Source organism: Stigmatopora nigra, chromosome 18 (assembly GCF_051989575.1).
Source record: "Stigmatopora nigra isolate UIUO_SnigA chromosome 18, RoL_Snig_1.1, whole genome shotgun sequence".
NCBI classification, from domain to species: Eukaryota; Metazoa; Chordata; class Actinopteri; order Syngnathiformes; family Syngnathidae; genus Stigmatopora; species Stigmatopora nigra.
In genome coordinates this window covers 6784647-6799786 of record NC_135525.1, presented here as the reverse complement: position 1 = coordinate 6799786, position 15140 = coordinate 6784647, and the positions used below count along the sequence as shown (strand labels likewise).

Here is a 15140-nt window from a genome sequence, read left to right as displayed (position 1 = left end):
AATTAGCCGCCGCCTCGTCGTGGGGCTCTTTTACTTGTCAAGCCGGGGAGCCCCCCGCGCACCTCCCCAAAACTGCCATCCCGCTCTATTGTGTTTGACATTCCCTAGGCTTTGTTTTGTTTTTTTTTTTTTTATCCCGGGCCTGCCTGCAAAGCGGCCTGCGCCGTGCCTTTAAGAAATTTACGTCCGAATTAACATATTTTGAAAAGTTTTTAAAGATTCATACGCTCACGGAAATTAGCGTTAGGTACGAATGTCACCATAAAATAGGTAGATTAAATTTAGAAATACCATATTCTCGGTTTGGGATTGAATAATTGATGTGTTAGAATTTTGTGCATGTTTATATACTTTAATCAGTGTGTGTTTCTTTAAAGATACACTGCACATATTTAAATAATGTATGCTATCAATTTTTTATTTGGTGGCTTCGTCTTGTTAGGGCAGTTGGATGTTAGGTCATGAAAGGAGATTTTGGGAATAAATGCTGCATAAAATTACCAGGCAAAAGAAGAAAAAAAGTTTATTTTATATTTACAAAAGGTTGAGGGAAAATATCGAATGTTATTGTGCAGGAATTGAAATGGAATATAGATTTGCTTCTATGCAGATCATTTTTCTTTCATTAAATTCTTACAAAAAAGACCCATATTATATATATTTTTTAATAGTTGCAATTGGTAATTCCTATTGTCATTTTGCACTATCAATTGGGAAGGTTTGGACTGTTGATTGTTGAAAAAAGCTTTTAAAAATTTGGTGATATACTAAAATGAACAAATCTTTTAGAGTTTGACTGCTTAAAAAAAATCTACTTTGTTAAAAAATTGATGTAATGTTTTTTTCCTATTGGCAGAGCATGGAATGCCCTCTTTTTGTGGACTATATTGCGAATTTAAATGTTTTTTTTCCCCCCTTAGTCTGTCTTTTACCCATGTGTGGCAGCGCTTTTTATGTTGCCGCTTGGTCTGTGGGCATGCTGGGGGCGCATCATAGCCCCCCTCGCGCACCCAAGCAGGCACTTAAACAGGGATTTGGGTTTTTTTTGTCAGATTTCCCGCCTCAGGTTCTTTCCCCTGCCGTCAATCGGTATCAAAACTTTTGCGGAAAGCACATTTTGCTAGGTGGGATGAGATACCGTTAGGCCTTGGAGCCTCTTGGAGAGTTGCTCAAATGACTAACACCCTTGGGGAACAATGGTCAGCCACGGGCGAGTGTAAAGAGAGAGTGCACAATGAACACAAGTTCACCCACACACATGCACCATTCACTCGGTGCGGGAAGGCAGTGAGAAAAGATGCGGCTTAACGGCGTGGTGGAAGGGACTTTCTGTATGGTGTGTTAGAAGGGGGGGTGGAGAAGTGTCGCTAGAGGGCTTGTGGGGGGGTCGGCGATGTATCCACGGGATGGATCTCCGACCAGGTCGGAGGAGATGACAGTCTTAGGCGCTGGATTCCTTCAGAGGGTGGGCGGATGGCACCTCAATTTGAGCAACTGGGTGAGTAGGCCGCTCCCCTTTTTTTGACATTGACTGGATACCTGGTTGATGTAAACATGCCAAGTGTTATATACTTAGAAAGATATCATAATCCATTTCAAAAGTGGATTTTTTTTCTTCCAGTCAAAAGCAGTTTTGTTTACACTACAGTTCCGTATTTAATCAATCTCATGTCTTATCTAAGAGAGAGGAAAAAAATTCAATAAGCTTTGACAGCTTAACATATTCTTTTGTCGGCGTCCAATTCAAACTCTTGATTACCAGCCTTTCAAGTGAAATTCTGCAGGGCTGATTGCATTTCAAAAGGCAGAATTTGCTAGAGCTCTTGACACAATATCGCCCGTTTAACTCAGGTACGAGAGCTCAAGAGGCTGTTTATGTTGAAAAGAGTAGCAAAGAGGATGGTTGGTGGTGACGGGGTTTGGGGGGCGGGGGGGCAGGTTCAACGCATTTGCGTGCGCGAGAGTCAATTTGTCAACACTTCCACCAAATAGCACTTCATATTTAAGCTACTTGCGTGCAGCTTTATTTATGTGTGACACATTAGAACGTGTCCTCTCTGTCATTCCATTTGATGTGCCGACTATCAAAGACGCAGCAAGGCGGGAAATGAGGGCTGACGAGCGACCTGAGCGGCAGCACGAGGACGGGGGTGCAAAGGCTTCGGCCCACATAATATTTTTGTTCCGTACTCTGATCAAGCAAGTTGGCGTGTCACGACTGCAAAGTGAATAATTAAGTTTAATAAAACATCTCAGGGTACAAAGCAACCCCCTCCCCCGTTTGGGGGGGAGGGGGGTCCCAGAGAAGCATCCTATCTCGGCAAGAGATCAACACTTCCGGATCAATCTCGCGCTGACCAAGAAATATGATTGGTGAGGGCTCGTAAGCCAAGAAATGCCAGAGATTCAGTCTCTGATAAACCTTTAATTCCTCTCAACATTTCTTATTCCATTACTGTTAATCGTTGAAATATTCCTTTTAGATTGTCTCCTTGAATATGAGGATTTGGATTGAAGCCCCATATTTTACCCAAAGGCAAAATAATACATTTCCAAAGGTTGACATATAGGATATTGGACTAATTGGAATGATTAAGCTCCTGACATATTGTCAAGTACTTGTATTTTTCTGCATGGTGTCAACTCCACAGGCTACCTTTTTTGTTTTGTTTTCCTTCTGCCTGCAATGGAATTCGTAAGCCCCAAAGGACCCCCAATCCATCAAGCCACTGTCATCCTTCAACCTGGTCCCTGCCCTGGCCTCACTTGCGGCTCATTAGTGTCCTGCGAGCTGTTGTGACAAGTCATCATATCATGACACAAAACAGAAGAAAGGCAGTGGCGCTCGAGCGTAGGACGGACCCTCCGGGGGCCCGTGAGGTCGGCACCTTCACATTTAGGGCCCCCGCGAGGTGCCGCCAGGCGGAAACGCAGGGCCAACAGCTTTTTCCTGTCCGGCTCTCACCTCCCCGCCCCGTTGCCTTTGTTTCGTTGTGTCGTGCTGTCACTTTCCCAGCCCTTGGGCTACCTCCCGTGCCCTACTCCCACCCCCACTCCTTTCTCTCACTGGAGGTCTGACTTGAAGCATCACATTGATTTGACCACTTCCCCTGGGTTCTTTTTACCGTTAGTGACTGCTCTTTCCAAAAGTAGATTAGTTGCAGTCTATCCGTTACTTCGAGTTACATTACGGATGTGATGATTCTCTGTAGGCTAATGTCTGATACCTCAACGGTAGGGTGCCATAACATATAGACTTTGGTAGAATAATGCCAAGATTGGCAGTAGAAGTAAAGTAATACACTGTCAGTAACAGTTGCTGTTTCAGAGGTGGCAAATCCCACGCCTATACTCAAGTATGTTGCCTTACTCAGCAAGTAGTCGCCCTCTGTGTCACGGACAATGAAGGAAGTCTGTATTCATTGACGACAAATTGTTTTTTTAGGGTCTGGTGAATGCGAGGTGTCTTTTGGAGGCATGAAAAGATCGGACGTCTTTATTGTCTGATGCTATTTTTTTACTCTAGTGACGAAGTATGAGAGTCAGCGGGGGTGTCGGGGCAGGAAATGCTCTTTCTTCTTCCTCTGGCCCTTGTGGAGAAGCCTCCCACGTCGCCTGCTTTTGTCTCTCGGTGCTTTGTTGTATCTATGTTGCGCGATAGAGGCGCCCTAGCCTCTCTGTTAGTCGAGTGTGAGGATTCGGAGTTGGTACTGAGGCATGCTCCTGTAGGGGGACGCTGCCTCTTGTGGTGTGTTTGCAACTGTAGCGGATGTTGGGTATAACCATTCTTTATTCATAGTAGAGGACTGGGTGCTTCTCTCTGGTCAAAATGTGTGTCAAATTCTTGACACATTTGTATTCCATCAATCCCAATTTTAGCCGTAATTCTAAAATACGGTTTTACGATTTGTATCCAATCGTATCTCAGCCTTTTTCCCTCTCTTTGAGGTCTGTCCCGGGCATTTTAAACTCTATTCTCTCAATAGCTGAGGCCTGCGGACAAAGAGTTCCTTTAAATGGCCAGTAAAGCTTTTCAGAGCATAGATGAAGAATCGACAACATTCTTTCACATCATTACCCCAGGGAGGAGGTTAGGAGGTGAGGTGAGAGGAGGAGGAGGAGGTGGAAGGCGGAGGGGACGCGGGAATGAGAGGAAGAGCGACAGAACTCGTCAGCTGCATGCAGCAGCTGTCATCATCTTGTTCTTTTTTTTCCTCCCCATCATTCGTCTATTCTGGATGTGCAGATCAGATCACGAGTGCCTTGGTTTGTGTTTCTTTCTAACGAATCCCATCCCACCTCACCATGCTCCCCTCCCAACTAGACACACAAGCAGATACACATCAGCCCCCCCACTCCACACCCCAATCCAAGTGAACCCTCCTCCCTCTTCTGGTTCGCCCCACTCCTCCACAGCCTTTTCAGCTCAGGGCTGTGAATAGGTCCCAAGAGTCCCGCTTGCCTCCCTGGAGTTCTGCGGGGGTTCATTAATCTTTCATTGGGACCATGGCAATAGGGAGAGCCCCCCACAACCACCCACCTCCCAAGCCACCTTCCACACCACCACTTCTATTGAGAAAGGCCTTGAGAAAGTTGGCTTTAAACCACCTACATACTCAATTCCTAGTATTACCTGAATTGTAAACCCCAGGCCTCCACTTGAGGTTGTATACCATTCTAGCCCCAATCGTCAATCGTATATTTAAGGCAGTAGTTGGAGGTTGCATACCTGTCAACCTTGGCCAATTTCTCCCCTTCTTAACTATTGCAATTTCCCTTATTAACGATAACAAACCATACTAATGCAATATAGCACATTGTATTTACTCGCATAGGGCGCACTTAAAGCTTTTGTAGGCTCTAGTGAGCAACACAGCTGAAATGGGTAAAAACAGATCAATTTTACAAAAAAAACATACTTTTTAAGAACTGTTTTTCTTGTACAAATGTTGTAATACGGTGTACACAATTTGAAATGATCAAAAAATGTATACATTGACAATTATGAGGTTGTACGATGGCCTACACAAGACCAGGCATACCAGTAGAAATCCCCCTATTGCCTCACCATTGGCAAACAACCACCCCCACTCTCACCCTCTTGAACATATCATCCATGTTATGATAAGCCTGATTAGTGCTGGTTCTTTGTCTGCCAAGGGCAGAATAAGGATGTGTTGGTAAAGAGGCCAAAGCCACCAGGCTAATCCAGAGCACCACTCTAATCTGGTTATCTGGTGGCCGGGGGTACAGTCCCAAGCCCGGAACATCGGGGGCCCCACGGCAGCTCTGCTGTAATCTTTAGGTAATTGAAAAAAAGGAGGAGGTTGGGCTGCGCCACTTAGGCGCACAAAGAGAAGATTACATAGCCAAGTCATTTGGCAAAAATGTAGAAATGGATTTTCAGCTCCTAACCCTTTTAGTAGGATAGAATCCTACTACCCCTCGAGAATCAGACCCAAGGGGAGGGGGGAGCGGCGAAGACAGTGGTGTGTTGACCGAAGCCAATAATGACTCCGGATTTACATGTGCCGCTTTATTTTCAGGCCTTTGCACAAGATCGATTACTTGCGTTGGCGCTGTGGTTAAAAGTGCTTCATCACATATCAGACCCTAAATGAGAAGTGGCAACCCCCCAAGGTCTCATAGACTCTGAATTCCAGGGTGACACCGCAGAAGTGTTTTTAATTACAAACCACACTGTTTTCACTGAGGCCCAGTGGTTTGGCGCCCCTCGTAAACCTAGAATTTGATACCCTCCTATTATCCATTTCCACTGAATATTAACTTGGGACTCTTTGCTCTCTTGTCATTTTTTCTTTTACAGTCGAATAAGGTTCCAGTGGTCCAGCACCCTCACCACGTGCACCCTCTCACACCACTGATCACCTACAGCAATGAGCACTTCACACCAGGGAACCCACCACCACACCTACAGACAGACGTGGACCCCAAAACAGGCAAGTGTCAATCAAACTCAGGTTTTAGCAAATACAAAATGCTCTTCCAGAAACTCTTCCAGAAGTCTGACTCATTTGAATTCTGTGTCCGGATCTGTGATTATGAATGATGTACTGTGGAACTGCCATTTTTTTCCCCATTACGCATTTTCAGCCCATCATTGTAGCTTGACCCGTTTATCTCATTTTGTTTAGAGTCAACCTGCTTTCTCATGTCGACCCATTTGGTTCTATTATCCAGCCATTTATTGGTCTCCAGTCAGTCATTTAGATAATGATGTCACCTTATTACAACAGCCCTTACAAGGGGAGAAAATAATGCACCAGCTGCTGTTTAATGCAGTGCGTAATGGGCCAGCCTAATCAAGACTCAGTGTTTAATTAATTAATGAGGCACATTAGGTCCGTTGAGCTGTTATGTGACTTTTAGCACGATTGTGTTGCAAAGTATTGCCTTTGCTTGACTTTTATTCGTGATGCTATTTTAGCTATGATGGCAAGAAAACTGTTAAAAATATCATGTTGTTTTCTTTAACAAAAGTCTGTAGAGGACTGGATTTTTATTCAAAATAACAATTTTATTTTAGAACAGACCATTGGAGACTTTCCTTAATGTACCCAGAATCTAAAATGTGTTTTGTGACAATAGTATTTCCCCCAAAAAGGTTTGTTTAAAATGAATTTTGAGGAAAATGGAGCATACAAAGAGTAGTTGACTTTATCTAAAGCTAATACTAACTGCTCTTTACCTCTTTATTGTTATGCATCCCTCCCTATATAGTCTGAAGCGCCACAGTTACTTCTATACGAGCCGTACAATGTGATTGATGTAGCTAAATCAAAGGAACCCGCTCCCCGAAGACAACTGTAGATTTTACACCGTCACAGCGATTGTAGTAGTCACCAATTAGCCTAAATGGCTTCACTAACCATGTTTAACAGCTGCATATTTCCCATAGCTTTTGTCATGCATTATAGAATGATGTCGGTGACAGCGAATGAGGAGGTAACATTCCTCTGATCACACAGAACGGCATAATGATATTGTTGAGTTTTGTTAACTTCTAAACCTCCGTCATTTTAGATCATTAATCTCACAAATTTGCCTGACAAACGTGACAAGAATTTTTTTTATTATTTCTTCCTGATTTTACTCTTCCTCTTCACCATCCCACTCCCCTCTTTGCCTCCTCCTCCAAACACATTGTGCCACTGTCACCTGCCGAGGTCTTTGATCAAGAAACGTGATATTTTTTATTTTATTTTGGGAGACTTTTTTTTCCACATCGTACACGCTTCCAACAAGGCTTCTTCTCGCCTTCTTCCTCTTCCTGTGATGTTTCAGACACTCGGATTTCTGACTAAAGATTTGATTCTTCATCTTGTCCACCTCCTCTTGTCGCTCATGTCATTTTCTTTTTCCATAGGAATTCCAAGGCCTCCGCATCCTACAGATATTTCTCCTTATTACCCGTTGTCACCTGGCACAGTGGGCCAGATCCCCCATCCCTTGGGATGGTTAGTACCACAGTAAGCAAATCCCTTTTTTTGTTTTTACTTTTACTCTTTGTACTTTCTGCTTTCATGGTTGTGAGAAAAGTTAGATAAAGTCCTGAAAACTAATCTTAACGCACTAGTCTAGCAAACCACCCAGTTCATATGGATTTTGACATCATTTTTACACCAACGTCAACCAAAGGGTTAACCCATTGGAATTGATTATAATTGCCAGAAAATGTCCATCAAACCTCTTTTATATTAGAAATGTATACTGAATGACTCAACTGAATGAAAATGCTCCTTCTAATGGGAATGTAGTAATTGGTAGGTTGAAAATTGGCAACAAATAGGCAAGCATTGTTGCACTTTTGGGTTTCCTGATGCATATTTTTTATTTCATTTTTTTATTCCAATCCGATTTTATTCAGGTTATGTTTTTGGAGATACCAGGCTGAGCCAATACCCTTATTTTGAGACTATTAAAAATAAATCCAAGTAAATTAAATACAAATTTTTAATTCTGTGGGTGTACTCTTCTCCCATACTTGAAGTTGGGTCACTGTAAATTGCATTGCCGTCAATTGACGGCATTGGACGTCTCCAGTTAAAGGAGATCTGGCAGCAAATGAATAAATTTTAGTTCGCTACTAGCTTCTCTATCTTTACAAGAATTAATACCCAAACTTTCTAGCAAGCGGAATTCCCACAAGAGCTCAACCGTGCTATTTTTTTTTTTTAAAACCCAACTCACACTACTATGCACGTCTCTGTAGGGTCAAATTAGAGTAAATGAACGGCGATTGCCTAGCTTTTACCCGCAATCCCGTACGGGAACTCTCCCTGGGTAACTCTTGTCAACACTTGTTAATATGACAAAAGGCTACAAATTAAGCTCTGTTAATTTAATGTTTTCTCGCCACCGTCTAAATAGTGAGAAAGGGCCCCCGAGCGCCGCCACGCCGCCCTTTGATTTGCCGCACTTTATTTTCGGTATAAATTTACATTCATTATTGTTTGTCTTTTGGATGTGTAGACCTCAATTAGCGTGATGGCTCCATTAAAGGGAACCGCACTTCGTCTTTAATTATCACAACAAAACACCTAGTTCCAGCTTGGGGAAGGGACCGAGGGGGGCGGCGCACCGAGCGAAGGGTTATGAAATTTAATTAGCCGCCGCTATCAAGATTTTACGCCGTTCAAAATTGTCGGGAGTTTATTCCCACCCCGCCTTTGATCCACCGCTTCGCAATCCCCTAGATTTTTGTCCCCGATCAAATGAGAATGAAAGAGGCCCCCGACTTGAGGGGGCTCGCTACCTTTCTCCTCGTCTGTCAACCTTGTTTCTTCACCTTTTTTCTTCTTTTGCTTCCCAGGCAAGGTCAACCTGTTTATCCAATCACAACAGGGGGTTTTAGACACCCCTACCCAACTGCGCTCACTGTCAACGCATCCATGTCAAGGTGAGACGAGCCTTTGGCACTCAATATGCATGCATGCACACATGCACGTACACAAACTCCTTTCAGCTCATTTTTTTATGCAAGTTCGCCCTTAAGGACTCTTCGTGCCTCCCCATTTTCAAAAGGCCAAATCTCTAGCAAGGGTGCTCAAATATTAATTATATTTCTCGTCTAGCCCCGAAACCCCCACCCCCTTAATGAGGCCCCCGAAGAACATTTAGCCCCCGCTGCATGTCAGGCTGATCCTAAATCAGCCCGGCTGTATAATTGCTAGCCATAAACTAAACACTTCCTGCTTTTGGAGAAAAGTTACTAGGAACAGTCTCATTCTAAGAAATATTATGCATATAATATAATGTGTATTTGTAGCCATTTTATGTATACATGCATGTGTTTGCCCTTGTGCTGTGCGAATGATTGGAATTACCTTGAGAAACTTGAGATTGTTGGGAAAACATCATATATTGAAATGAATGCCATGTAGTATTCACATTTCTTTTATGCTACTGGTAATGTCAACACTTATCTTTGTCGCGGGGTGCTGGATCCTGACCTTGGGTGAAAGAGGCACGATATCCTGAAACTGTCCCTGAGTCAGTCTGACAGAGACAGACAACCATCCTCACTCACAATCACAGCACCACTGATTGGGAATCGATCCCATGCTAACCACACCCAAGTCACGTGAATGAACCACTGCACCCTTACTCAATATATTTTTATTTCTGATGCTAAAAACAGGTTAATTTTTAAGCATAATGTGCATGTTTGCGGTCCTATATTGAAATTGTAATGCATAATTACACAATTATGTATTGTTATATTTTTAGTGTCAGTCAATGATCAATTAGCACATCTAAAGCAACCAACACATTGAACTCATTCATTGACATTAGGTGTCTAATCCATTTTGATTCCCAATGTAAATGGGTCGAACATCTATCAAGTTAAATGGCAGACAGTGAGTTATAATGGATACCTCTGTTAATTTCCACAATGCGTTCCAATGGAAGTCTATGGCAGCAAATGCGTTAACTGACATTCTTATCCCAACATTGCCAAGCATTTTTCAACAGCCCTCTTCCAGCCCCTCTCAGTCCAAGACCCAAGGGCTCGTTTTTAGCACCGAGGGAACGCTCCGAGCTTTAGTTTAATTGCAGCCCGGTTGAAAAAGCAGCTCCTGTGGGCGTTGTATTTAGACCTCTGTGACATTGATGGATCGTGTCCATGTATGGAGGGGAGGCAGTTTAGAAAAAAGGGATTCAGGGAGAGTGAAAGCTGACTTTTCAATCTGGCACAGCTGTTCCCAAGTCGTTAAACTGTCCTCAATAACGTGTCCACCTCGTTGAAGCAGATCTTTATGGAAAAGGCCTCCCCAGATTGTGCCTCTGGAGCAGAGGTCCAGACATCTGGCAACGACGTCCGCGTCCCAACCGGGACTTTAAGTGGCTGATAATTCGCTCTCAACATTGTCATCATCCTATTTGCGGCAAGGCTAATTGAATCTGCCGGCTGCGGGGTGTGTGTGGGGAACTAATGCCCTGTGATGAGACCCCTAATTTAATTACCCAATAGAAGAGAGGGGGGGCGGGCTAGAGAGTTCTCTAGAGAAGGTTTTAACATATCATCCTTTCCCACCCCCTTTAGCGCGCCAAAAACATATTTAATTATTTATTTTAAATGTCTACTGCGTCCAAACTGCTGCTTGCTGTGTACAACTACCAGCAGTAACTTTTGCTTTGGAAATTAGATAATTTTACTCTACTTAGAAAGCAAAATTTAGAATCTCGAAGAATTTGTGTCCCTTTGGTTTCTTCTGCTAAACAGAGATGCCCTTGTCTGATTGACCTGAGTGATCTGGGGGTTCTGTAAGGAAAACATATTATACCTGTCAACGTATACGTCTTTCCCGTATTTTATACGTTTTTTTATCATTTCAAATTGTATACACCGTATAACAGTGAAAAATGTACGCACTCCCGCCCTTTTCACTATTTAAATATAGCGTGTCAGCAAGCAATGGACCCAGATAAGATGTCAGCGTCATAAAGCTCATAAATCTTGATTTCAATGCATACAAAATGCGCACTACACCGACTGATAGGGCACTACTTCCACTTTGGAGAATATTTTAGACTTATAAGTCAACCTTATGTGAGTAAATATGTGCCACGTTGCATTTGTACCTACATTTATTATCACTGAATAAGGGGAATTGCAATCATTAATAAGGGGAGCAATTGGCCAAAGTTGACAGGTATGATATATGTGGTGCTTGGAACTGTTGTTTTCAGTTTGTGTGAGAGGGTTAATTGCCAGGTGTGCTAGGTTAGTCCTTCTAGGTAGACTTTATCACTCGTTGCGCATTGGGCGTAGAGATGTAAGGATATAAAGGGATGTCTTCCTCTGAATCATCACCCTCTTTATGCCTGACCCTGAATTATTGTACAGGAAATGGATCTGGTACCTGCTAGCACCTTGCACCTCTACTAGGCACTGTTAAAAAATACATAGTGGATTTGGGTAAAAAGATTTGGGCTAATGATGAAGGTCTTGGCACCTGTATTGCGTTTATGTGTGTGTGAGAGTGCATGTGACAAGGTAGGCCGCCCTTTGATACACCCCCAACGCCCCGCCTTCCTGCAAATCTCGTCGTTCTTGCTCCCTCTCGGCCAGATCATTACACATTAAACAGGCGCTAGGGTTGCGTTTCACATCGGCAATTAAACGCCCGCTCCGACGGTCCCACCCCCACCACGACATACCTTTCCGATTGAGACATAGAGGCCCGAGGTCGGGGTTGGGGGGTGGGGGGGTACTCCTTTCTCTGTGTTGATTAAATTGGTCCGAGGCGACGCTTTCCTGGCGACGGCGATGACGATGCCCCTTGCTCTTCAAAGGGACGGTCGTCATGTTTAAACCATAACCTGGAGCCCGCGGGGGTGGGCGGTAGGAAACGTGGAGGTGGCGAGGGGACAGGAAAAAGAAGAAGAAGAAAAAATAGATTTGGAACAGAGGAAATTTTAACAAGTGCACAGAGAGGCGCGCCAGGCAAAAGGGGAGGGAGGAAACGGCGGCGGCAGCCCCTAATGATGGGCGACGTGTAGCCGCCGACGCCCGCCCATACTAGCTCCCCATCTGCACATGACATGGCACAAACACCAATGTGTCAGGGATGAAGGCAAGGAAAGGGAAGAGTTTGAAGGGTGTGTGTGTGTGTTTGGGGGTGGGGGGGGGGGAGTTTGGTGGGGGCGCCCTCGCTCTCCCCTGAGATGGCCTCCAACAGAAACTAGTTGTTCCTGGCGAGTTTATCCTCATCATTATATTCTGGCTTGGAGCCATGCAGCCAGACACGGCGAGATAATGAGCTTTACAAAAAATAAAAAAAATAGAAAGAAAAAGAAATGGCAGAAAGAGGGGAAAATATTCCTTTTTACTCTTCCTTCATCCCTCTTTTTTGGATGTTTGGTCACATGGTGGCCCCCCCCTACGCTGTCAACAATGCAGATGGGTTGACGTACGCATACTTAAGCACATTCCTGAGGGAATGGGGCGGACGCAATGACGAAGGAAAGATAGTGGACTACAATTTATTGACTTTGATACAGTGAAGTAGTTCAAAATAGGGAGGTGAATTCACCGTTATATAAGACTTAAATGCTCTGTCTTCATTCTAGTTACAGTCCTATGTTACTTAGAAAATCCAGCATAAAATCCTGTCCCAATCACCCAGATATTTTACCCCAACAATTCAAGTTTCTCAATGTTGAATGACTATTTTCAAAGATTTGATATTTATTTTGCATTCAATTGTCATGTTTTCATCTCCCCCATTTCACCCGCGTCCATTCTGACGATTTACACAGTCTTCTGTCCTCTAGATTCCCCCCACACATGGTCCCTCCACACCACGGTTTGCACACCACCGGCATCCCTCACCCGGCCATCGTCACACCCAACGTCAAGCAAGAATCCTCCCACAGCGATATTAGCTCCCTCAACAGTTCGTAAGTAGCCAAATAACCAATTTGTTGCTGACCAGGAACACTTTTCAAACCCTTCTCAACCTGTCCCATCCTTGTCTTTGCAGGAAACAGTCGGATGCTAAAAAAGAGGAGGAGAAAAAGAAGCAAGTCCACATAAAGAAACCGTTGAACGCCTTCATGCTCTACATGAAGGAGATGCGAGCGAAGGTGGTGGCCGAGTGCACGCTGAAGGAAAGTGCCGCCATCAACCAAATTTTGGGCCGGAGGGTAAGAAATATACTTGCATTTTTGTTCTGCCACCACAGTTTGCTGACCTCCCCTCTTTTACCTCTTCCAGTGGCATGCATTATCAAGGGAGGAGCAGGCCAAGTATTACGAGCTGGCCAGGAAAGAACGACAGCTCCACATGCAGCTCTATCCCGGATGGTCAGCCCGAGACAACTATGTAAGTTTTTAAGTTTACAAGTCGTAACAAACTCGTCTTCCCTCCCCCTCAACCCCTCCTTAAACTCAAGAATCTCTCCTGGCTAGCCTACCAGGATGCTCTGGTCAGGGGTACGCCATTTTTTTTTTGTGACAAGTCGACGTTACAAATTCATTTCATTGCTGTCAGAGCAGTAGTTTTATTTCTTTGGCCTGAATATACGTAAACAACAGCTGGATATCTGATGTGTAGTGGGTGTCTGAAAATGTAAGACTGACGTTAGTGACTAAATAATGTAAGAAACATTAACATAAATAGGCTTTAAATTAAGAATACCGTTTTATTCACTCTTTTTATACACTGATACTCACCAGGCGGAGCTCCGCCTTTTAAAGTCATAGTAACCAGCGGTCAAGTATAGAAAAACGCAAAAACAGTTGAGAATCAAGACTCCATCTGACATGGAAATGAATTGTTTAATTATGCAAAATAAATGAAGAGACAATAGAATATTCTTTTATTTTTCCTGCAGTCAAAATTTTAAGAAATGCTTAAAAATAACGTTCAAGTCTTAACAATAAAAAAGCAACTTTTGGTTTGTTTTATTCCAAATTTTTAGTATTGATGTATTATTGTTTACTTTAGTGTTGAAGCCGCCCCATGTTGTTTTTAGCGTGCTGTATATATCCAGACTCTCACATAGAGTTGGTCATTAAAGTCCAGTTTTTGGGAGCCCATCAACACAAATTGAGCAAAATAAGCCAGACAAATGCGCCGCTACAAGAAAACAATTCTCATCAGGCTCGTACCAACCGCGGGGCATAAAAGAAAAGAAAAAAAAATACAGAAAGAAGCCATGAATAAATAAATAAATAAATAAACACAAAGACGAGTTTTTTTAGTCTCCCGGTTTCATGTTTTGGGGCGTCCTGCAATATAATAACTAAGGTTCCTGTCTGTGTCTGTCTCCCTTTTCTTCCCCCCTCTTTCTATTTTTTTGGCGGCTAACCAACAGGGGAAAAGGAAGAAGAGAAAAAGGGAAAAGCAGCAAGCGGAGAGCAACGGTAAGCGAGCGGCAATTATCTCCCATATTAGAGCGGCCCCGTCATGTGTCAGCCACATGTGACGCCCCGCCAGATAAAAGTCAAGCTAGTTTTGTTGTGCCTGCCTGCCTGTGTGTGTGTGTATGTGTATGTGTATGTGTATGTGTATGTGTGTGTGTATGTGTGTGTGTGTGTGTGTGTGTGTGTGTGTGTGTGTGTGTGTGTTTGTGCTTCTCTCTTATTTTTTGGATCATAGTCATGCAATGCAATATTTAAATGCTAGTATTGGCTGTATAGTAACACCCCCCCTCCTCAAACCCCCCTTTTCTGTAGCCTTCCCTTGCTAATAACAACTGAATATGCATGAACCCCCTTAAGACCCCCTTTCTGTACCCCCCCTCTCCTCCCAAACCCCATTTTTTTGCCTGTTAGCATTGTGATGTATGTGTATTTGAGAATACTGTGAGATGAAATTAACTGTTTTCATAATGCCTGCAGCCTGCAAATAGACAAACGTAGTATGTGTGTGTTTTCGTGTGTGTGTATTTGTGTGAGTATTTACACTAACTTTGGCTGCCCCCTCACTTGGTATCACAATTGCTACAAAATTAAGGAGGTTTCCTCATTCTGTGATTGCTTCCTCTTTCATAATTCATTTTTTATTTTCATGATCATGTTTGCTTTCATTGTTTATTACCGTTGGTTTTTTTTTTGGGGGGGCGTTTGTTTGTTTGTTTGTTTGTTTTTTGGTGACGGTGATCTCCTCT

The 15140-nt window shown here is 43.4% G+C and overlaps 1 protein-coding gene across 27 annotated transcripts in view; it reads left to right on the top strand.

Annotated features, from left to right (window-relative positions):
- Nucleotides 1–15140, top strand: part of tcf7l2 (transcription factor 7 like 2) — a 78160-nt gene that overhangs the window by 54984 nt on the left and 8036 nt on the right. For 9 of the 27 annotated variants that reach the window (XM_077738448.1, XM_077738451.1, XM_077738444.1 and 6 more), the window contains 7 exons: nucleotides 5828–5960; nucleotides 7388–7490; nucleotides 8834–8920; nucleotides 12787–12927; nucleotides 13011–13173; nucleotides 13244–13352; nucleotides 14332–14394. In XM_077738448.1, the coding sequence (XP_077594574.1) occupies nucleotides 5828–5960; nucleotides 7388–7490; nucleotides 8834–8920; nucleotides 12787–12927; nucleotides 13011–13173; nucleotides 13244–13352; nucleotides 14332–14394 (799 nt within the window). Of the gene's footprint in view, nucleotides 1–1361; nucleotides 1499–5827; nucleotides 5961–7387; nucleotides 7491–8833; nucleotides 8921–12786; nucleotides 12928–13010; nucleotides 13174–13243; nucleotides 13353–14331; nucleotides 14395–15140 lie in introns of those variants that run through there. The other 18 variants (XM_077738452.1, XM_077738443.1, XM_077738467.1 and 15 more) reach the window with 5 other exon arrangements.